Source organism: Vicugna pacos, chromosome 6 (genome assembly GCF_048564905.1).
Source record: "Vicugna pacos chromosome 6, VicPac4, whole genome shotgun sequence".
NCBI classification, from domain to species: domain Eukaryota; kingdom Metazoa; phylum Chordata; class Mammalia; order Artiodactyla; family Camelidae; genus Vicugna; species Vicugna pacos.
The window spans coordinates 16635458-16657880 of record NC_132992.1 but is presented as its reverse complement, the minus strand read 5'-3'; the positions used below and the strand labels follow the sequence as shown (position 1 = coordinate 16657880).

The following is a 22423-nucleotide window of genomic DNA, read 5'->3' as shown; positions in this document are numbered from 1 at the left end:
CAACCCTAAAGCTCAACTTGAATCTAGGAGAATTTTTGTTTTTTTACATCAGCCTCTCAAAGTGGTAAGGACAGAAAAAGGCTTGTGTTCTCAAAACTAAAACAAATTAAACTTCAGCCTCCACAATTTTTCCCACGTAATATCTAACACACAACACAACAATTTGAAGACATACAAAGAAGGGAAATGGGACCCATAATCAGGAGAAAATACAGTCAATACAAACCAATTCACTGAGAATCCAGTTATTGTAATTAGCATCAAGGACTTAAAAGTAATATTATAAATACACTAAAGATTTTACAGTATAGGTTGGATTACAGTACACGAAGACATTGGGTATTTCAAGACAAATAGAAATTCTAAAAAAGAAACAAATGGGAATTCTGGAGCCATGCAAAAAAGTAAACATAAGAAAACTGGTGTGTCTATATTAATACCAGACTATGTAGACTTTAAGACAAGGAGTATTATCTTAAGTATCTTAAGTATTATCTTAAGACAAGGAGTATTATTATAGTATTTATATCTATAAATAAGGTTATTTCATATTGATAAAAGGTCAATTCATTAAGAAGTCATACCAATGCCAAATGTGTTTGTGTCTAATAAAAGAGCTTCAAAATAAATGTAGCTGAAGTTGGTAAAACTAAAGGGAAATATAGGTGTTCGGCTGCACCTCACAGACCTGCAGGTCTTGTAACTGCCTACCTGCGAGATTGAAGAAAGAGCCCGGGAACAGTGACCGAGACTTCAATGGTTTATGGATAGGGAGACTTACAAGTCCAAAGCAAAGTTCTGGAGCAACATCTCACGGTGAGCGGCATGCAGGACACTGCAGCCATGTTGCTATTCTGGTGAGAAGGAAGCTACTACCGTTTATAGCGTTAACTGGCTTCAGGTTGGGTCATCAGTTACCAGGGAAACCAGTAGAGGCTGGTCCCTCACAGCCTCTCCGGTTAACAAGGCAGATGCTTCCTTTTGACAAACGAGCAGGTGGAGCCATTTTGTTCTAAGGATTAGAACAATAACTGGCTGGGGGCAGGGACTGGAGAAGCAGGGAATGAACAAGGAGCAACAGAACAGCCATCTTGAGGGGCCCAATGATGCAACAGGCAAAACCACAGTTATAGCTGGAGATGTTAACACATCTCAGTAATTGGTGAATCAAGTACAAACACACACACATACACACAAATCAGTATGGAAACAGATAAAAGAATTTTATCAAGCACCTTAACCTAACAGACATTTATAGAACAACTATACCCCACAACCATAGAATACACAATCTTTTTAAGTAAAGGAACATGGATGCTTCACCGAGATGGACCTATGCTGGACCATAAGACAAATCTCAAAAATTTCAAATGAAATCACTCAGAGCTTGTTTTCTGACCACAATAGAAAACAGTAGCAAAAATGTCGTGAAAATCCTTAAATATTAAATAATCCACTTCTAAATAAAATATGGCTCAAGAGGAAATAAGAAAAAAAATTAGAAAATTTTCTAACTGAATGGTAATGAAAGATAATGAAAACACAACAAATCAAAATTTGTGGGATGCACCTAAGCTATTCTTAGAAGAAAACATAGTGCTTAGGAAGCTTAAACACACACACACACACTAACTGAAAAGAATGAAAAAGTAAGTAGAAAAAGGAATAAAAAAGATATGAGCAGAAATCAATGGAATAAAAAATATGAAAACAGTAGAGAAATCAAGAAACTGACAGTTGGTATTTTAAAAGATGAAAAAAACAAGATAAACCCATAGTAGATGTAAATTTTAAAAATCAGAGAAAAATATAAATGACCTATGTCAGGAATTAGGGGGGTATCATTAGGGATCCTACACACATTAAATGATTAAAGGGTGTATAATTCAAAATTTTATTTCAATGAATTTGACAACCTAAATGAAATGGAAAAGTCCTTAAAAACAAATATCCTTAAAAAAAAACAACAAAGATGAAAGAAGGTGATACAGTAACTTTCAAAAACAGAGGAGGAGGGAATAATTCCAAAATCATTTTTACAAAGTTTATAACTTTGATAATAAAATCTGACAAGAATGTTACAAAAAAAGAAAATTATAGACCAAATATCCCTCAAGAACATAGATATAAGAATCTTTAACAAAATACTAGCAACTAGAAGCCAGTCAGGTATAAAAAGGATATACTATGCTCACATGCAGTTTATTCCAGGAATTTCAAAATCAGCTATAATAATTTTATATTGTCTTTAATATATCATCACTGTTGAGTGGGATTCAAACCTATGAGATTTGTGGTAATCTTTAATGTCTGAATTTTTGAATTCTGCATAATTGATTGTTTAAGGCTGACTTTTAGTCATAATAATAACTTCAATGGTTTATAGATAGGGAGTCTTACAAGTCCAAAGACATATTATTCTAAATATTTGTAACAAGACATATTATTCTAAAGATTCATGGAACACTTGAGCATAAATATTTTACATTTAGGTATTTTAACTTCAAACCTAGTATTTTCAAAACAGAATTCATGAGTATCCCTTGAAACACAAGTCCTTATTCAATAAATCTTGCTCTTATTTTTAATAGCAGGGATTTCACAATCATCCAGGTTTGCAGTCTGAATTATCTTAGACTCTTTCTTCTCCTTCGTTATCTCCTATATCCATTCTGTCATCACAATTCCTTTAAAAAGTATCTTTAATTATGCCTTACTTTATGGCTCCAATATTACTATAATAATCAGTTATATTTATGGCTTGTTTTTTCCAAGTCATATGTGCAACATATTTGTGTTTCTTAATCTTTTTTATTAAACACACAGATCTTAAGTGTATGGACTGACTTTTTTTTAAACAAATCTGTACACCCATATAGCCAATGCACAAATCAAGATATAAGTAAAGTAAGCCAGAAAGAGAAAGAGAAAGAAAAATACCATATAATATCACTCATATGTGGAATCTAAAAAAAAAAAAAAAAGAAAGAAAAAGAAACAAGAGGACACTAATGAACTCATCTACAAAACAGAAACAGACTCACAGAGATAGTAAACAATCTTATGGTTACCAGGGGAAAGGGGGTGGGAAGGGATAAATATGGGAGTTTGAGGTTTGCAAAGGTTAACTACTATATATAAAAATAGATAAAAAAAATTTCTGTATAGCACAGGGAACTACATTCAATATCTTGTAATGACCTTTAATAAAAAAGAATATGAAAATATAGGTATATATATTTGCATGCATAATGCATGAATGGGACATTGTACTGTGAATTGACACATTGTAACTGACTATACTTAAATTTAAAAAAAAGATATAGAACATTACCAGTAACCCAGAGTAACCTCTTGCTCCTTTCTAATCATTTGCCTCCCAAATATAAGCAGGATTCTGGCTTCTACCTCTCCAGATAGGTTTTGCTTATTTTTGAACTTCATTTGAATGGAACAATCAATATGTACACTTTCTGCCTTCCTTCACTTGACATTATATTTGTAAGATTCATCTACAAATTGTTTGTTGTTTTCTATAGTTAATGTTTTTTCTTTGTTGTATAATATTCTATTTTATAACATATACCAGAGTGTACTTAATTCATTTTACTTTTGATGGACATTTGAGTCACTTTCCATTTGTGTAAATTACATTGTGTATTTTCAAATCAAGATAATATGAATTATTTTTAATGTCTTTGGTATACTTGACATAGAACTGGGAGTGGGATTGCTGGGTCAGCTTTAGTAGATATTGTCAAACAGTTTTCCAAAGTGGGCTGTTCCTATTTTTCCTCTGAACAGAAGTATATGAAAGTTCCAGGAACTCCACATTCTTACTAAAGAATGTAGTATTCTTTAGTACTGTTGTATATTTAGTACTGTCAATACTTTTAAATGTAGGAATTCTGGTGGGCATGTAATGGTATTCTGCAATTTTAATTTGCATTGCCTTGAAAATGATGTTAATCAATTTTTCACAAACTCATTGGCAATTCGGATACCTACATTTGTGAAGCAAATGTTCAAGTCTTTTGCTCATTTTTTCTTAGGGTATTGGTATTTTTAATTGATTTTACTGATATTGATTTGTTATTGTTATTGTTTTTTAATTGATATGATGTAGATCTTTTGTTAGAGAGGACAAAATAGTGTGCACTATTTTAATGATTTTCTATTATGCTGCTTTAATTTTAATAAATTATTTTATTTATGCATTTTAAAATCTTATTTAAGAAATTTTTACCTACCCCAAAGTAAAAAAAGATGGCCTTCTAAATGTCAAACTTCTTCACTTTCACATTTAAGTCTGTGATCTACATTGAATCTGGAATTTTGTATTTTAGGTGAGATAATAAATTGAGGTGTTTTTTTTCCCCATATGGATTTCCAGTTGATCCAGAACCAATTACTTTAAAAGACTGCATTTTCTGCTGTTTCAGTACCACTTAGCCATAAATTCAAGTGACTATAGATGTCAGAATGTAGGTCTGTTTCTGGACACTCAGTTCTGCTACTTTGGCCTAATTTTCTGTCCTTTTGACAATATCATACAGTTTCAATTACTGATCCTTTACAATAAATCTTAATGTGTTATAATTTACATACTCCAGCTTTGTCTTCCTCTTTGAGTTGATCATCATTATTTTTATCCTCTACCTTTCCCTGTAAGTTTTAGGAATCAGATTGTCAAATTCTGCAAAAACCTACTGGAATTTTGATTGGAATTAGATGACATAGATTGATCAACTTGAATAACTCACACCTATATGATGTTAAATCCTGAATCCATGAAAATAGTATATTTCTCCATTTATTTAGATCTTTTAAAATTTCCTTTACTACTGTTTGCTAGTTTTCTGTATAGAGATCCTGGACAATCTTTAATTAGATTCACCTCAGGGTACTTGATAATTTTTGTTCCTACTGTATGGCATTTTTTAAATGTTTAAACTACTAATGGTATTTTAAAACATGTCATTTTCTATTGTTTCTTGCTAGTAAATAGAAATAGAAATGATTTTTCTATTTAAATCAACTTTACTGAGGTATAATTTACTTACTACATAATTACTATGTAAATAAATTACCATTTTAAGTGACAGTTCAAAGAATTTTGAAAAATTCATATATCCATGTAACCTCCACTGCAGTTAAAATGTATAACATTTAGATCACTCCCCCAAATGATTCCTTGTGCTACTTTACAGTCAGTCCTCCCAACTCCATGAGAATATATCCCACCACTGACAAGAGGCAACGTTGATCTGCTTTAACTATAGACTAGTTAACTATAGATTAGTTTTGCCTGGTGGAGAATTTCTTAAGAATGGAATCATAACATTATGTACTCTTTTCTATCTGGCTTCTTTTGCTCAACATAAGATTTCTGAGAAATATCCAAGATCACTGCATATTATTGCTGAGTAGTATCCCATTGTGTATGTGTATATATATTGGAGTGTTTAAAGATTTGAGTTATTATGGGGAAAAGCTGCTAGGAAAATTGCATACAAGCCTGTGGATACATTTTAACTTCTCTTACGTGGCTACCAAAGGTAAATACCTTATGACAATGAAAGACATTGAACTTGCAATGAAAAATCTCACAAAGAAAACTCTTGAACCAAATGGCTTCACAAGTAAATTCTATCAAAGATTTAAGGAAGAAATCCCACCAATCTTACATATACTCTTGTAGAAAATAAAGGAGAAGGGACCACATTCTAAACGCTTTTATTTTTGTTCTCCTATATGCAATATGTCTTTTTCCTTGGGTTGCTTTTAAAATATTCTCTTTATCACTGGTTTTCAGCATTCAGTGGGGTTGCTCTCTCCCTCCATCCCTTCTCCTCCCTCCCTTCTCCGGGCTTTCCTTTCTTAATTCTATTTGGGTTTGCTGAATTTCTGAATCTGTTCATTTACAGTTTTCATCAATTTGGATGATTACCCATCAATATTTATTCAAAATTTTTTTTCTTCTGCCCATCTTTCCTTCCAGGATTCCAATTGCATCTATGTTAGATAGCTTGAGATGGTCCTACAAGTCACTGAGGCTGTTGGAATTTTTTTTCCAACCTTTTTTCTCTATATTTCAATTTGGATAATTAATGCTATTAAGTGCATCCAGTGAAGTCTTCATTTTAGACACTCTATTCACTCCACCCCACCCCTGATGGCTCCTATGTTGAAGCTCTAACCCCCAATATGAATGTTTGTAGATGGAGTCTTCAGAGAGGAAATTAAGGTTAAATGAGGTCATTAGGGTGGGACCCTAATCTGATAAGAGTCTTGTCCTTATAAGAAGAGGAAGAGTCACCAGAGAAAACTTTCTCTCCGTGCATGCACAAAGACCATATGACACAGTGAGAAGGCAAGACATCTATAAGCTGGAGAGGTCTCACCAGAAATCAACCCTGACAGCACCTTGATCTTGGACTTCAGGCCTTAACAACTATGAAAAAAGTAAATTTATGTTGTTTAAGTCTGTGGTATTTCAGTATGGCAGCTAGAGCAGACTAATACAGATGCAATTTCTCAAAACTGATATAGAGTAATTCAAATTGTCTATTTCCTTCTATGTAAGTTTTGGCAAATTGTGTTTTTCAAGTTCCGGAAATAGAAAATATCCAATACTTTCACATAAGTATTTGTTCTTAATATCTTCTTATCTTTACCATCAGTAGGATGTTTCCTTTCTCATTCCTGATATTTGTATTTTGAATTTTCTCTTTTTATTTGATCAGTCTATCTAAGGGCTTATCAATTTTATTAACCTTTTCAAAGAACCAATTTTGGCCTTGTTGCTTTTCTCCAGTGCACATTTGTTTTCAATTTCATTTATTTCTGCTCTTATCTTCCTTAGTGTTTTTTAGTCTACAGATGTTTGAGAATTTCCCAATGAAAAATCTGATCCTCTTATGAATTCACATTCACATTATATCACTTATTCTTCAATATGAACAGAAATCCAAGGCTAACTAGATATTTAAGGAACTAATATAAAATTTCAAAGAAGATAAAAGCAAAACCATAGAAATCCAAATAAATAACTGAAAATAAAATCTGAGTGAATATAGACAATATGGGGGAACAGAAGAAAACTTTTAAAACATTTTAAGATTCTTAGATATGATAATGCACTCTGAAATCCAAACAGCATTTTATGAGGTAATAGAGAAAAAAAAAGTAAAGTCCAAATATAACAGTATAAATTAATTATTCAACAAAAAGCTTATGGGGGAAAAAGCTGAATAAATCTTTTAGAAACTAGAATAAAATTGTTAAAGAAAAGAATCAGAGGAAAAAAGGATTTAGACGATTATTCCAGGAAAACAGTTTTCAACGTAGACATTTAAATATAGATAGCCCAACAATTAAGTGTGTGGCATGTTTCAGATGTGCAAGCTGGTTAAAAAAAAAAATCACCATTTCTCCCTGTATTAGTTTCATACCGCTGCTGTAACAAATAACCACAAACTTAGTTGCTTAAAGTGACCCAGGTTTATCTATCTCGCAGTTCTGGAGGTCAGAAGCCTGAAATGGGTCTGCAGCGCTATATAACTTCTGCAGGCTCTAGGGGAGAATGTTTCCTTGCCTTTTCCAGCTTCTAGGAGGCACCTACATTACTCTGTTCCTTAATTCCTCCCTTCAACCTCATAGCCAGTAGCGTGGCATCATTCTCCTCTCTGATCTCTTATTTCCCTCTTATAGGGATGTTTGTGATTATGTTGGGCCCACCCAGATAATCCAGTAATTTCCTCATTTCAGGATCCTTAACTTAATCACACATGCAAGGTTCCTTTTGCCATATAAGAAAACATGTTCATAGGATCTGGAGATTAGGATGTGAACATCTTGGGGGTGGGGGTGCATTCATTATGCTGTCTACAACACTCCCATTTACATTTTCTCAGGAAGCTACTAAACGATATGTTTCATAAATACAGATGATGAAACAAAGAAAAAGGAAACAAGGGATCCAACACAGGAGAGCAGTATTGGATTAATAAAAGCAACCAATACTGAATGAACTACGGGTTGCAATGCTCTAGAGGAAATGTCTGTAGGGAAAAAAACAAATCTGCAAGATTAATTGATGTGTTTGTGATGTTTCATCACTTTGGCAGAGTTTCTGAGGACAGATTATTAACAAGTACATAAAAATATGGCAATTACTAACACAAAGCAAGGTAAAAGATCGTTGTAAAAGTTAACGTGATTTCAGGGTTGAATCATATTTATAAACGTTAATTTAACAAAACCTGTAATATTACCATACTGAAAGATGAGGGGATAAGAAGATTGTATGTGGGGACAGAGAGAAAGAATGTTCACACACTTGGGGGTGGTGTTAGAAAAGAGTTTTACCATCGGCTTCCATTAGAAGCAAATCAATGGATAATGTCTAAAGTCAAAAAATCAAGAAATTTCAGTATATTTTAACATACAGAGTAAACAACAAACTGACAGAATAACAAACAACTGAAAATATTTGAAAGAATTCTCCTTTTGAGAGAAGAAGTGAGATAGAGTGGAAGGGTTGGAGACAATAGGGTTTTGGTTAAAAACCTAGAATGTGGCAAACTGTTATTGCTCACCAATATGTGTATGTTTCTCTACATTTCTCAGACTGCCTTGAAGTTAAAGTGGGGACCTACATTAAATTTAGTCCACTAAACTAAATTAAATAGAGTCCACTCAATTCTGGCTAATTGGATGTGGGCAAAGTGGTATTTGCCAATTTTAGGGCTAACCTCTAAAACTTTTTGTGGGATCCACCATGCTTTATTTCTTGTCAGGGAAGTTGTGGACCCCAAGTTGTAGAATAGAGTAGAACCACTAAGAATAAAAAGAAATCTACATCTTTGAGTCTAACATTTCATTTGACAAGTAACATCCACAATAGATTTCTTGTGAGAAATAAAAGTTTACTGTATTAAACCACTGAACTTTTGTGACAGCAGTAAATTCAGTGTCGTTTTTTTAAAAAACAGTCGCAAATTCTTTGACAATCTTTTGAGATGTAGCATCTATATCCCATCTCCTAAAATGTGGACATGCCTTGAGACTCACTTATAGTCAAAAGAATGTGAGAAAAGTGACACTATCTTACTTTTTGGGTGTAGGCCAGAAAAGAACTTATTCATTGCAACAGCTGACTTTGGAGCATTGGACCCAAGCTAAGACGGCTGATTATCCTACTGCCATACTGTGAGGAAGCCCAGGCCACACGGGGAGGCTACACACAAGAGCTCTGCTAACATTCATAATCTTCTCAGCTGAGTTATTAGAAAAAAGCTATCCCTCTGTGTCCTACTGAACACACAATTCATGAACACAATAAAATGGTTATTTCAAGCCACCATATTTTGGGGTTATTTATTATATACCAGTAATAACCCAATACTCACTCCAATTCTTAAATAGAATCACTTCTTTTTAATGTGTGCACTTGAACTAAAGTAGTCTAAAAAAAAATAAGGGTGTGAATTACTTATTCTTGGCTTGGAGACTGCCATTGCTACTCATCTTTCCTCCTAAAGCAGCAGCTTTGAAACTTTTTAAAAGAGAAACACACAATAAGAAATACATTTTATAAACATGATCTAGTGAACACATCCATGCATACATATATAAGCTGAAACTCCATAATGCAATACTTAACTATTCCAAGTGCCACGCACTGATAATTTCCACACTAGACTATTTCGTTTTTTAAAAAGTGTAGTTAACACTCAACAGATTTCCTTGCTTACAAATGGGACCTCCACCAGTGGGCCTCGTACAATCCCCTTGAAAAACACTACCCTAAACCATAATTATTCTTCAAGACTTTATTCAAGTTCAGCCAATAAGCCTTCATTGACTACTCCACTCTGATCCCTTTCGAAATTCCTACAATTTATTAGTCATATTGTATTTTCTGTACTACCCATACTGTAAGCTCCTCTAGGACAAGGTTCTGTCTTTCATCTTTCATTTGCTAAATTCAAAGTACTTAATAAATACATTGCTCAATATCTGGCCACGGTGTTTTGTAATCTCACAATTGTTAACGTGCATTCCTTCTGTTTGGATTTTTCCTTGGGGTAGGGCAAGGAAAAATGGTTTAATAATCCACATACTGTGCTTAACTTCGAACTGGAAAAGTGCACAAAGTAGTCTCAACTCTACATGACTGTAGTTTTAAAACAAACCAAAATATCAAGTTATATTTTTTGTAATAGGTTTCATTAATATGCAGCGCACGAAATACTTCTCTTGATGTAGCCATTGAAAGTAACAGACCCAAGTTCTCACGACTTAAATATTTTGAGGACTGATACAGGGGAAAGTGTTTTGTACGAACAGCATTTTTCACAACTCACTGCAACTACATCTTGACGGTATATTTCGAGAACTGCGTCCCACTTTCGTGGCCCCGGACAGTCTTAGGAGGGAGCTGAGAGCTGGGCTGGCGGGCGGTGAGGCCCCGAGTCAAGGATCCTGGGCCTATTCCTCCATCCCGACTCTCCAGAAACACCGATCACTTGAAACGCTAAGGCGGGACTTCCCGTCTCACCCCGCCCCGCGGTCGTTCCCGCCAGTTACCTTCGCCGCGGGGCCGGCGCCGCGCCCAGCCCTAGCAACGGCCTTAGCAACGGCCGGGCTCCTCCCTCCGGTGTCGCCCGGAAAGCGCTCCGCCGAGCCAGGGGCGCGATCACGGCCGGGCGCGCGCCTCGGGCTCGGGCGGAGCGGAAGACGCGTGGAGCTGTGCGAGGACCCGCGGGCTTTGCAGGTCTGAGTCCCACTCGGGTCCCTCGTTCCCGTCGCCGCGGCTCTGTGGGGACCAGCGGTCTGACCGGCGCCTCGCGGCCGCGGGAGTGGACGTTCCGTGGCCCGGCGCTAGCGGAGGTCTTGCCAGCTGTCGCTTGTGAGCGGGGCCCAGGTCCCTGAACAGGCGCCTGAATTTTTAGGCTCTTGCGGGCCCTTTGGGAAAAAGGCACTCAAATTTTTCCTCAAAAAAAAAAAAAATTTCCCCCTAACAATTATTTTCGGTGCTTTCCGCCTCAAGAGAAGTTTGTCCTGGCAAAGTTAGTCTTCTAGGAACACTATTGTTTCTTATTTAGCGTTTGGAGTGGTTTGGGGGCATTGGTTATCACAGAAGGGGAAACTTGGTATAGTATGCCATGCAGTGTATTTAAAATAGTAAGATTATGATTACATAATAAGCAGAGAGTCAGTTCCTTATGTTTGAATTATTTCTTGGGAATGTAGGACAGGTTAGAAAGTGTATTAACACTGCAAACTGCCAATTCCGGGAAGTTGGATGATAAAATCGCCGCCTGACTCAAAACCACAATGTTTTAAGAATCATTTCCGTTGGAACTCCAGCGTATCATGAAAAACTAAGTCAAGACAGTCTTTCTACCACATGGTGGGTGGTGTGTGTGTTGGGGGTGCGGGAGGAGGGGGAGCTTTTAGTCCTGAATAAGAAAGACGATACCTTCGATTTTAAAAAATGGATGTTGGACCTGTACGTATGTGATCAGGTTCTTAAAATACTCTAGAAAAAGAAAAAATTGCAGTGGCTTATATCTACTACTGAATTGGTCCAAAGTAGAGGATAGAGGAGTTTTATACGATGTTCCATTGAGAAGTGAGTCAACTTACTTGTAGCTAGGAGTCTTTTCTATTATTTTGGAAAAACAAAACAAAACAAAAAACAAAAATCTGCCAGGCTACCACTTCTGCCAGGCTGCAGATGGCCCATAAAGGTTTGCTACTTCAGTAGCAGATGCATAGTGGATGCTTCTTTTTCAGAATGGTTTTGATTTAGTTAACAAGTATTGGTTGAGTTCCTCATGCTGCGTAAGACACAGAGATAGGAGAGATCAGTAAAGAATTCTGCTCTTAAACAACTGACTGCTAGGAGAGATACTTCACTGAAAGGTAACTCCAAATTAAAGCATGTTTTTCCATGTGAAAAACGTGGAACGGGTAATAAGTGCACAAAAGTAAACAGGTGTAACAGATTGCCATAGGTCATCTAGAGTCCTGACTTTGGAACTAAAAATAGAGGATTATGTGCAAGGTAGAATTTGATGCAACTTGATAAGTAATTAATTTGGGGTGGAGGGAAGAGGGTAGAAGAAGTACAAAATTTGTTTTCAACCCAAGTTGCAGAGTGATGGATGCAGTATCAAGGTAAAAATGTTTGTTAGTTCCTTAGGAATAAAGTCATTTTGTGTTTTCTAAGGAACCCCCACGACTCCACTTGTATTTCCCACACATATTTGACGTTAACAGGTGTGTTTTGCAAATTTCGAAACATCATTTTGCAACAAATGATTTGTACACATTTGAGGCCAGCTGTTGGTTAGGTCAGGACAGATACCCTGGTCATATGGTTTTAGAGACCTTTGGAGGGAGCTACCATCACTTAGAACTGCAGGCCCCTTTTGTGTAGCCATCTCAGCCATAGGTGAGAGTGTGTAAGTTAGGCAAGGGGAGAACTATAGACATTTACCTTTCACTGTCTCAAGGTATCTGTGTTGTTTGTATTTGCGGAGGAAGGACATTTTATATAAGGCTTTGCTAGTATTCATTTACTTACATAGACAGAAGGCCAGGTGAAATACAGGGGAATATTTCTGAGGCATCTCAGGAGGTGTGCACTTTAAGACTCTAGAAAAACTCACCAGTAGTTTCCCATTGAATGTCAGGCAACCACACTGACTTTTATGACATCCCTGGAAACTGCATCCTTCCCCACTATGCCTGGGCCTTGTGGTGCAAACCCCTAAATAGCTACTGGAATACTCAGGGAAATGGAGTCAGATTGAATCAGTCCAATCCAGTTTCCTTTTAGGATGAGTCCCATGATCTGGATAACTCAAGATTATTACAGCCTAAAAATCTTTCTAAGAACCTCAGGCAACACCAGAAAAAAAACCAAACCAAGATGATTTAGGTGACAATTGGCTTCCTAAGTACAGTGATGAGACCTCTATTGGCTTGTGAAAGTTGACCTTCTGTTGGCCAACAGAGGGTTTGTAGCTCCAGTTTCTGGAAGCTAATAGGATCTTTTGCCAGACTTTACAGGCTGCTCCTATCCTTAGAATGAATTTTTGATCTTAGCCAGGTTTTCTTTACCTGGATTTGTAGTGAACTCTAGACATCTGCAAACCACCTGAAATTGTGTGCAAAACATTGCGTCTGTAGTGCAATTTCTAGAGATAAGTTCCAAGACTCATGCAATCTTAAAAGCATATGAGCCTCAAGAACGGGTGGCAGCTTAATATGCTGCACCTTCCTACTCATTGAGGGCATATTGACAAAGAAAAAAGCCATTTTTAGGTAGATGGTTTAGAGTGGAGATCAGAAATAAATGTTTTCCATTTATGAGGCAAAAAGAAGAGATTGGACCATCATCCTCAAATACCACTTTCTCTGAGCAACCAAAATGTAAATCTTCCTAATCAGTACACATCAGAAATATTTATTGTGTTTGGGTAAATTTGGCAAATATATTTTACTTTTTCTTCAGGGATCAGAATTTTTTTTTTCTTTGCATCTATTTGGGTCTCAGGCTCCCTGGGATTTACAATCTATAAAAAGCTCCTGATGACTAATAAATTAGTATCACTAACTTCTTATTAGTAAATTATGTTGTATATTATGTTCCACTGGACTCTTTGTTCACTTTCTGTTTGGGAGACCACAGAAAGTTTCCTGTTGCAGTCACAGTGTTTCTCCTGTCAGTGTTTATACTCAGAGTGCCTGGAGCCTCATAGTTAAACACCACAATGCCATAAGACTTTAGAATAGGAGAATCATTTTACAGCTTTGGAATGCATATCAAATCAAAAGGGCACCGCTCTCATTTCTCCCTCGAAACATATTGTGCTTACAGAGTATTTGAATAACAGTTTTGGCAGCCACCATCCTTATTTGAAGGAAATATTTAAGTGGGAAAGTTATTTTACTGCTTTATCTCTAGAACTGAAGACTGAATAGTGTATAGTTTTGAAAAGCAGTATGAATTCTCAGAGTGGGTGAACATTGATGTTATCCTGTAAAATTTTAACATTTATAAGATTACACTTTAATCTTTATAAACATGTATTTCACCTTTTGGGATATTTTACAAATTATAATTGGTAATAGATGCCTCTCATTTTAATGAATGTTTAGTTGTATTTAATGTGTGTTTTAATTTAAGTTGGCAAGGAATATATCTTTTAGAACATAACCAACTAAGTTTTACTGGTTTCACTGGGACCTTGTGTTTTCATTAGCATTCAGGTTGAAACTTGATGTCATGTAATGTCAATTGAAAGTCAGAGCTTACAAAGTTGAATATACTTCTGTCTGATACATTAAACCATTACATTCCTAGTATAAAACAAAATTACTATTACTGGAACAAAAAGAGTCACTGAAAAATAGATTGTTAGTACCTAAACTTTATATTTGAAATAATTTTTCTAGGACAGGACCTTCCTATTTTTGTGGAAGGAATAACCTAAAAGGGTAACATTTTGTTTGAGTTTATTGCTTTTTAATTTTGTACTTCAAAACATGCTAATTTAGTGGTTTAAAAAACTTACTAACATTAGTCAATAGTAAAAATAGCATATAGTTGTGAGTTAAATTGAGTAATTTTCTTTGTGGAAATGTTTCCTGTTTTTATTTTGCCCCCACTTTTTTTTTTCAGTGCACCTTTGTTGTGTCTTAGAAATAGACATTAAACTGGTCTGAATGAAAAATGTCTCTCAATACACCTATATTTCTCAAAGAAAGGGAAGAAGACAATTCAAAATTTGAAGAAATACAGCAGTCACAAACTACTTCCATAGCTGCAGAAGATCCTCTTCAAAACCTGTGCTTAGCATCTCAAGAAGTTCTTCAAAAAGCTCAGCAAAATGGAAGATCAAGATGTCTCAAGTGTGGTGGTTCAAGAATGTTCTACTGCTACACATGTTACGTCCCAGTTGAAAACGTACCTATTGAACACATACCATGTGTGAAGGTTGGTAAGAAATTTAAATTTTTGGAAGTAGGAAAATAGATTTTAAAAACTCATCTCATATATGCCTACTCTAACATAACTGATAAACTTGACATATGACATCATTATGGAAGTGGGCTATATTAATAGGCAGTTTAATCCTACAGACTGGTAAACCTGTTTGATTTTTCTTTTCTCTGGAAAAAGAAACATACTGCCAAAACACGTGGGTCTGAGATGAATGCTATTGTTTTTAATGAAATCAGTTACTTTTTCAATTAATGATTATAATTCGTTTACAACATAGGAAAAAGTGTGGTATAAACATGGACACTATAAGAGGCAAATTTACAGACGACATGAAGGAGCTTCAGGAACTACCTCAGGGCCTTGGACTGCTCTTTGAGAAAACATATCCAGAAGGAACTAGGGTTGATTTTTGCTTAGGCAAAATCATGAGCTTAGCCCCATCTTATATGTGGAGACGGAGCACATGTCAATACCAAAACTAAACTAAACTAAAATTGAAAAGACTAAGTAAGACCTGCTCTTTGGGCTGTGTTATAATTGTAGTGTATTTTCACTTGTCTAACAGTGACCTGAGCTTTAGGAGTAAATCAAATAATGTAGGGAATTTGCTGCCTATTAGGACTTTAGAGAGACTGAATTCTACACATGGACCCACTAGAACCTGCTAGTAAGAAATAAGTTGTAACTGTACTTAAAGACACTTAAGGCGGTGATGTTGAGGTTCACTTACATTTCAAGTAAGAAAAATACTTTAACATTCCTATTTTGTTACTTGAATTTCAGTTTAGCCTGTATGTCATCTTGGTAAGTCCACGATCTCCCCAGAGGTCTAAGATCACTCTAATACGCTATTGGAAAGTTTACTGGCCAAGAATAAATAAGCATGGAACTTAATCAGCTTCATAGTTACCTCAGAAAAACAGAGCTTGAGGACAATTCTTTTTAAGCTTTCCATTCTTTTGCGAGAATGTTACATTTCAAAGCATAGTTTTGGGGATATACACAGAATTATTTCATCTGTTTATATCATAGCCACATAAAGAAAGTGTCCCATTGAAGATTTATCTTAAGATATATGTTGTTCAAAAAAGATTAAAGGTCAGAATAACAGAAGTTAATCATATATTGGTAGGGCTAATATTTCCATAGAAATTTAATAATAGAGGATTATTTTTGAAGTCAGTGACTTTATGTCCACTATTTAATCGAAATGACTCAAAACACTATACCAAGAGTTTGATCAGCTCTAAATGGCCTACTGGACAGTGCAAAGTTTTCTGAATTAATTGCCATATATAAATAAAATTCTATATGTTAATATATATTAATAGTAATAACTCTATAAAATATTCTTTCTAATTTCTACTTTATTTTTATTTTTATAAATCCTTCAGCACTTGCTTTTAGATAGCCTTCTTGGGAAGGGTTCCCAAGTGATGAGTAAATACCTTCCAAGCTATAAATTTTAGTTTAGGGAATAAATTCATAAATATCTTTTTAATGCAGAATATGATTTTTTAAATGTCATGAACAATTCATAAGCAAAGGTAAAAGTTACTTTTGTTTGTTTTGGGTACTGAGAGTGGAGTCGGAAAGGTACTCTTTTTGCTATTATTTTTTTTTTAATCATAAGGTAAAAGAAAACTTCATCTTTATTGTAGTCTTAGAATTGAAAAGGCTCTCTTTGGGAAAGTTGTTCATCACATGGGAAAAGACTTAGGGTTTTCTGCATTTTGGTAAATTTGGGCAGAAAATTTCATGGTGAATCTCAAATCTCTCATAGGAAACATAGGTGTTAGAGAACAGATTAATGTTCTTTAAACTTTTGAAAACAGAACATTTCTACTTGAACTAAGTCTGGTCAGCTCTACTGGTGTTACTCTGTACCCTGTCATTATTTAAGGTGTATCTTCCTTTGAAATACATGAACTAGAGCACTAACATATATCTCTATACCTCCATGATTTGATCCAAGTCTGGGCTTTTGTTTCATAGTATCAGAATTTTCAGGCTCAGTTAGGGAGAACTAAAGACCTGGGCTGGCTCCCAGGAATACTTGAGCACAAATTTTGCATAATTGTTCTATAGTTACAGATGTTAGTCCATAATAGGTTAGTTTCATGATTTATAAAATACATTAATAACACTCAGTCCTGGATTCTTGATTTAAATGATATTCTTCAAAGATAGCCAGCTGATCAGAAACATTGATGGTCGCCTTTGGAATCTTCTGCTCTGCTCATCAGTCATATAAGAAAGTCAGTTTTATTAGTAATGGAATGCTTTGTCATGATCTGCTTTCTTTTTCTTCCTTCCTCTTTCCCACCTTCCCTGGGCTAAGATAATGCTGACCTGGTACTGAGAGACCCTGGGGAAAGGGAATGTAGTGTCACCTGGCCCTGAGCGTCAGGAGGAAAGTCTGATGTAGAGTTCAGCCTCAAGTAGACTGATGTAAAATCATTTGTGAACTGCCTACTGAAGTGTTAAATTTTCTGTAACTAGAAGTTGGTTTGATGATTTGAAGTAATTGACGTCAACTTAAAAATGATTATTGGGCCTAAGTGGGAAGGTAGGAGACTTGGGGTTTGAGACACTAGATTGAAAACTATTTGGGTTACATATTTATTGCCCTTGTAGGCATATACTATGTTCCCACACAATCATCCTGAAAGATAAAATATATACAATTGGGAGCAACTGATCCTTTAAAAAACAGGTCTGGAATTAATGATACACACAACATGGATGAATCTCAGAATAATTATTCTCAGATGCAAAGAGTACATATTGTATGACTTCATTTATACAAAATTCTGGAAAATGCAAACTAACCAATAATGATAGCAGATCAGTGGTTGCCTAAAGACTGTGGGTGGTCGTTGATGGGGAAAGGGGAAGGAGGGAGGCACCAGAAGACTTTTGAGGGTGACGGGTATGTTCATTGTCTTTATTGTGGTGATGAGTTCAAGGGTGTAGTGTGTTAAAACTCATTAGATTGTACACTTTAAATATGTGTAGTTTATTATATCAATTTTATCTCTTTAATAAAGCTTTTTTTTTTTTTAAAGCAAACAAGAAAAGTAGTTTTGTACTCCAGGGTAAAACAGCTGTGTGCCCCAGTGTAAATACCTAGAATCTTGCCTTTTAGTGTGGAATGGGAGCTGGAAGTGCTTATCATAACAGATGAGTCGTTTGAACTCTAGAGTGAAGAAACCATCTCAGAGAGAGTTTCTTATATGCAATGGGGGAGATATGACTTGGCTTTTATTTTCATATTCATGACTGAGTGTGGGACTTACATGGAACACAGAAAACTAAACCAAATAAGTCAGCAAAATAATAGAAAAATTTATCTCAAGAAATTTGTCAGATAATGTTATTTTGGATTGAAGCAGGATATAATTCATAATGAGTAAGTAATGAAACCTTAAGGAAAATAGGTAAAATGATTTTGAAGAGAGTTATTTTTTATATAAAGTGCACCTCCTGGAACTATTGTGTTACTGTTTTTCCAATTGATAACAAATTTCACTTGTGCTGTTAGTCATGTGGAGAATCATGATGGTAGCAATCAAAGATAATACTTTTGACCTCAAATGATTTTTAAGAAACAAAATTTTAACTTGAATTTTAGATACAAAACTTTTGCCCAAACTTGTATGTCCTTTTAATGTATTGTCAAATTAACAAACCTAAAGCTTGTAGAAATTATAAAAAATGTTCTTGGCATAGATGTTGAAATGCAAGGAATAGGACTCAATGCGTCTGTAACTTTAATGAAAATGACATTGGACCTTTGCTTTAAGAGTTAAATAAGTTAAATGATGCTAAATGAGTTGAAAATAGATGTTTTATTACTGGACTAACAATATTGATTGAGGAGTAAATTTAGGTTTGCTTTATAAGTCTTACCATTCTTAATAGTCTGGTCTAGAAAAGTATGATTTTCAAACCATAAGTGTGTTTATAGGAACTTAGTGTGGCCTTGCTGTTTAAGCTTTAAAGATCATTTTTATTAACATAAAAATTAGAATTTTTATATTTGTTTTGTTTGTCTTTTTTTTAATTTTAGCTTCCATTGGAGATTGACATCATTAAACATCCGAATGAAACAGATGGCAAAAGCACTGCTGTACATGCAAAACTCTTAGCACCTGAGTTTGTAAATATTTATACATATCCTTGTATTCCAGAATATGAAGAAAAGGACCATGAAGTAGGCAGTTTATTTTTTACAACTCTTCACATTGAATCTAAAAATGAATTTTAAACTCCATTGCCTACCTTACTTGAATATAATTTAGTATTTCTCTTAATGATCTAGGGTTAACCTTATGTAGCACTTAAACAATACTCAATTTACTTCATCGGTGTCTTCAGAGATCAAATGATTCTAGATTGTCGGGATTTTTTGAGTCTGTCTTTCCCCTTTTTGTGTATTGTCTGCATTCTTCTTCAGGTTTTTACTCTTTGCCAGTATTAGTAGGCCTGCTTTTACTTTTCTCCCTTCTTCATTCTTCTGCTTGTACCACACAGAGATAGTCTAATTTGATACCAACTGAGGAACCAGATTAGAAATGTTGGAATTTCTCCAAAAGAAAAAAAATAGACTAAGCTAGAAGGATATTTTTAGAAAATCTCCCTAAATTAAGAGTTTCAGCACATGGCTTTTGCAGTATTTCTTTTGGCTACGCAAAGGCCTTCTTTGCACATGTCTAGAGTCTTCATTGGTTTTCATAGAGTTGAAATGATCACATTAGTGAGATAGTACTGGTCTTGTGAAAAGTAATGTTGTGATAGATCTCAAAAAACTAGGCTTTGAGTACTTCTAAAAGAAGCATAACGCCACTTTTAGGTCCTTTGGGGACCATTTGTAGGTGTGGTTAATATAGAAACAAAATGAAAAATTAATACATTCATTTGTTCAAGAAGGAACTTGGTAAGTTTTTCTTTCCTATCAATATGTTTATATTTTTTGGTTGTGTTTATTTAGAAAGTTGTGCTTGTAAATAATATCCGAATTTTGGGTCTAGGAATATATTTGTGTTTCCTTCTCCAGTCAACTAAATATCATTTATGTCAATTAAGTACAACACAGTGCTAGGTAATATAAAAAGACATGAAATGCTTATAGTCTAAGAAAATTAAGAAGCCCTGGACTTTGCTAATTGGATATGGGGGAAATAAAGGCATGCATTGTGAATGTTTGAAAAACTTTTATAATTTTGAAGTTTATAAATTCAAGATTTTTTGTTAATTTTTATAATGTTAATTTTTTTCATATTAAAAATGATGCATGTTCATTAAAGAAAACATGGGAAATAGAGAAAAATATGGGGGATAAAATACCCATGATTCTATTAATATTTGTTCATTTAATAAATATTTACTGGATACCTACTTTGTGGCAGGAGTTGTTTTCACAAGCGTTACATTATTTAAACCCACATCAGTGATGGCTATAAAGGCCGTGACACCATTTCCTCACTAGCATTGGCTGTATCATCTGTTTTATCTCTGCTTATTATATAAGTGAAAATGGTATTTAATTATTGAGCACTTTTCAATGATTCTCTTAAAATGTATCTCATGCTTCGTCTTTTATCTTATAAAATGTTATAGAGTTTAGTTTTTTTGATTCAAGGTACAATTAACTTGACTTTCATCAATAGGTGAATAACATATTTTGAAGTACAATAATATTTCTAGATAATATATTATGATTGTAAGTTAGTAGAGAAAACCCAAAAACTTTACCATACATATTAAGGAAACTCATATAATGGAACCTAATACTTATTTCTCTGATATTCAACATATTTTTTTCTCTTAAAGTTTTAAGTCAGAATTTATTCATTTTAAGATCATAATAACACACTACTAACTGAAGTTTCTTTGCTTTAGGTTGCTCTTGTTTTTCCTGGACCCAAGTCTGTCTCAGTAAAGGATATTTCTTTTCATCTACAAAAAAGGATTCAAAATGTTAGAAGCAAAAATGATGACCCTGACAAGCCGTCCATTAAACGCAAGAAAACTGAAGAACAGGGTTTGAATGACAGCAAGTGTGAAGACACAACACTGAAAAAAATTGTATTTATAGATAGCACCTGGAACCAAACAAACAAAATATTCACTGACGAGAGGCTTCAAGGTAAGAAAAAAGAGTTGTCTTTTTTTAAATTGCTCCTTCCCCAAACTTTCATTTCAAAAAACTTCACATCTACAGATATATTAGAAGAGTTGCATTGAATACCCATACATTTCGCCACATTTGCTCTATTTTTCCTTCTCTATCATATGTGTGTGTGTATACTTAGATATCATATAAATTTTTTGTTGAACCATTTGAATTTAAGTTGCAGGCTTTATAACACATCACCCTTTAATACCTAAGTGTACGTCTTTTAAGGATAATTGCATAATCACAATACTATTATTACTCTAAGAAAATAAGCAAAAGTTCTGTAATATCTAATATATAGTCCATATTCACTTTTGCAAATTGACCCACAGATATCTTTTATAGTTTATCTTTCTTCTGATGTAGCATGTAAACTCACATTGCATTTGGTTATTATGTCTCTTTAGCCTCTCTTAATGTGGCACAGTCCCCTGTTTTTGTTTTTCATGACTTAGACTTTTGAGAAGAGGACAGGTCAATTGTCTGAAAGTTTCATGATTATATTCATTTAAAATATTTTTGCAGGGATACTTCACATAAGGATAAATCCAGGGTTGTCCATGATGATTATAGTTTATATCTCTTGTTTTGGTGTAATTATTAATAGCATTCCCTTTTACTCTCAGAAGTGAAGCTATTTCACTGATAAATTATGTGGTTACCCTATTCATAGCTAAAGTTGTACACATCAAATCAGGAGGATATAATATAAGTTGTTTCATTACTGCTGATAAATTTAATTCCTTGATTACAGTGGTGATTGCCAGATCTGGCCATTATAAAGGTTTATTTCCTTGATTGAAATACTAGTCATCTGCGGGGTGATGCTTCAAGACTGTGAACTATTGCCCAACTGCTTTTTACTGAGTGGTTTTAGTATGTATTGATGACTGTTGCCTAAATCAGTTACTGCATTAAGGATTGCAAAATGGTGAAATTTTAATGTTATTATTTATTCTAAATTTGTTAGCTGGCATTCTTCTATAAAGAAGAGCTTGTCTTTTTTTTCCTCTCTTCTTTTTTCTCCTCTCCCCTGCCCCTTTTTAAAATTATTGTTATCTTACGGATTTCCTTTTAATTCAGTGTATTGTAATCTATCATGATTACGTTCTTTTTGATGCCCAAACTGTCTCAGATTTTGCCACTGGACACACTTCACATCCTTTGTGGCATGGCCTCATTAGTCTTTCTGGTACAGCAGGGTTTATTTAGGTTTA

The 22423-nt window shown here is 34.6% G+C and overlaps 2 protein-coding genes across 18 annotated transcripts in view; one reads left to right on the top strand and one right to left on the bottom strand.

Moving 5' to 3' along the window:
• FAM227B (family with sequence similarity 227 member B) overlaps positions 1-10665 on the bottom strand; it is a 195775-nt gene extending 185110 nt beyond the window's left edge. For 7 of the 9 annotated variants that reach the window (XR_012073321.1, XR_012073319.1, XR_012073320.1 and 4 more), the window contains exon 1: positions 10371-10579. The gene's annotated coding sequence lies outside the window, so the exon portion shown is untranslated. The other 2 variants (XM_072962473.1, XM_072962474.1) reach the window with 2 other exon arrangements.
• Positions 10666-10674: 9 nt separating this feature from the next.
• DTWD1 (DTW domain containing 1) overlaps positions 10675-22423 on the top strand; it is a 28938-nt gene continuing 17189 nt past the window's right edge. For 6 of the 9 annotated variants that reach the window (XR_012073324.1, XR_012073326.1, XR_012073325.1 and 3 more), the window contains exons 1-4: positions 10678-10780; positions 14702-15016; positions 19098-19241; positions 20930-21176. Coding sequence is in view for 5 of the 9 variants with exons in the window: in XM_072962481.1 (XP_072818582.1) it covers positions 14753-15016; positions 19098-19241; positions 20930-21176 (655 nt within the window). In the remaining 4 variants the exon portion in view is untranslated. Of the gene's footprint in view, positions 10781-10871; positions 11420-12161; positions 12190-14701; positions 15017-19097; positions 19242-20929; positions 21177-22423 lie in introns of those variants that run through there. The other 3 variants (XM_006208385.4, XM_072962479.1, XM_072962480.1) reach the window with 3 other exon arrangements.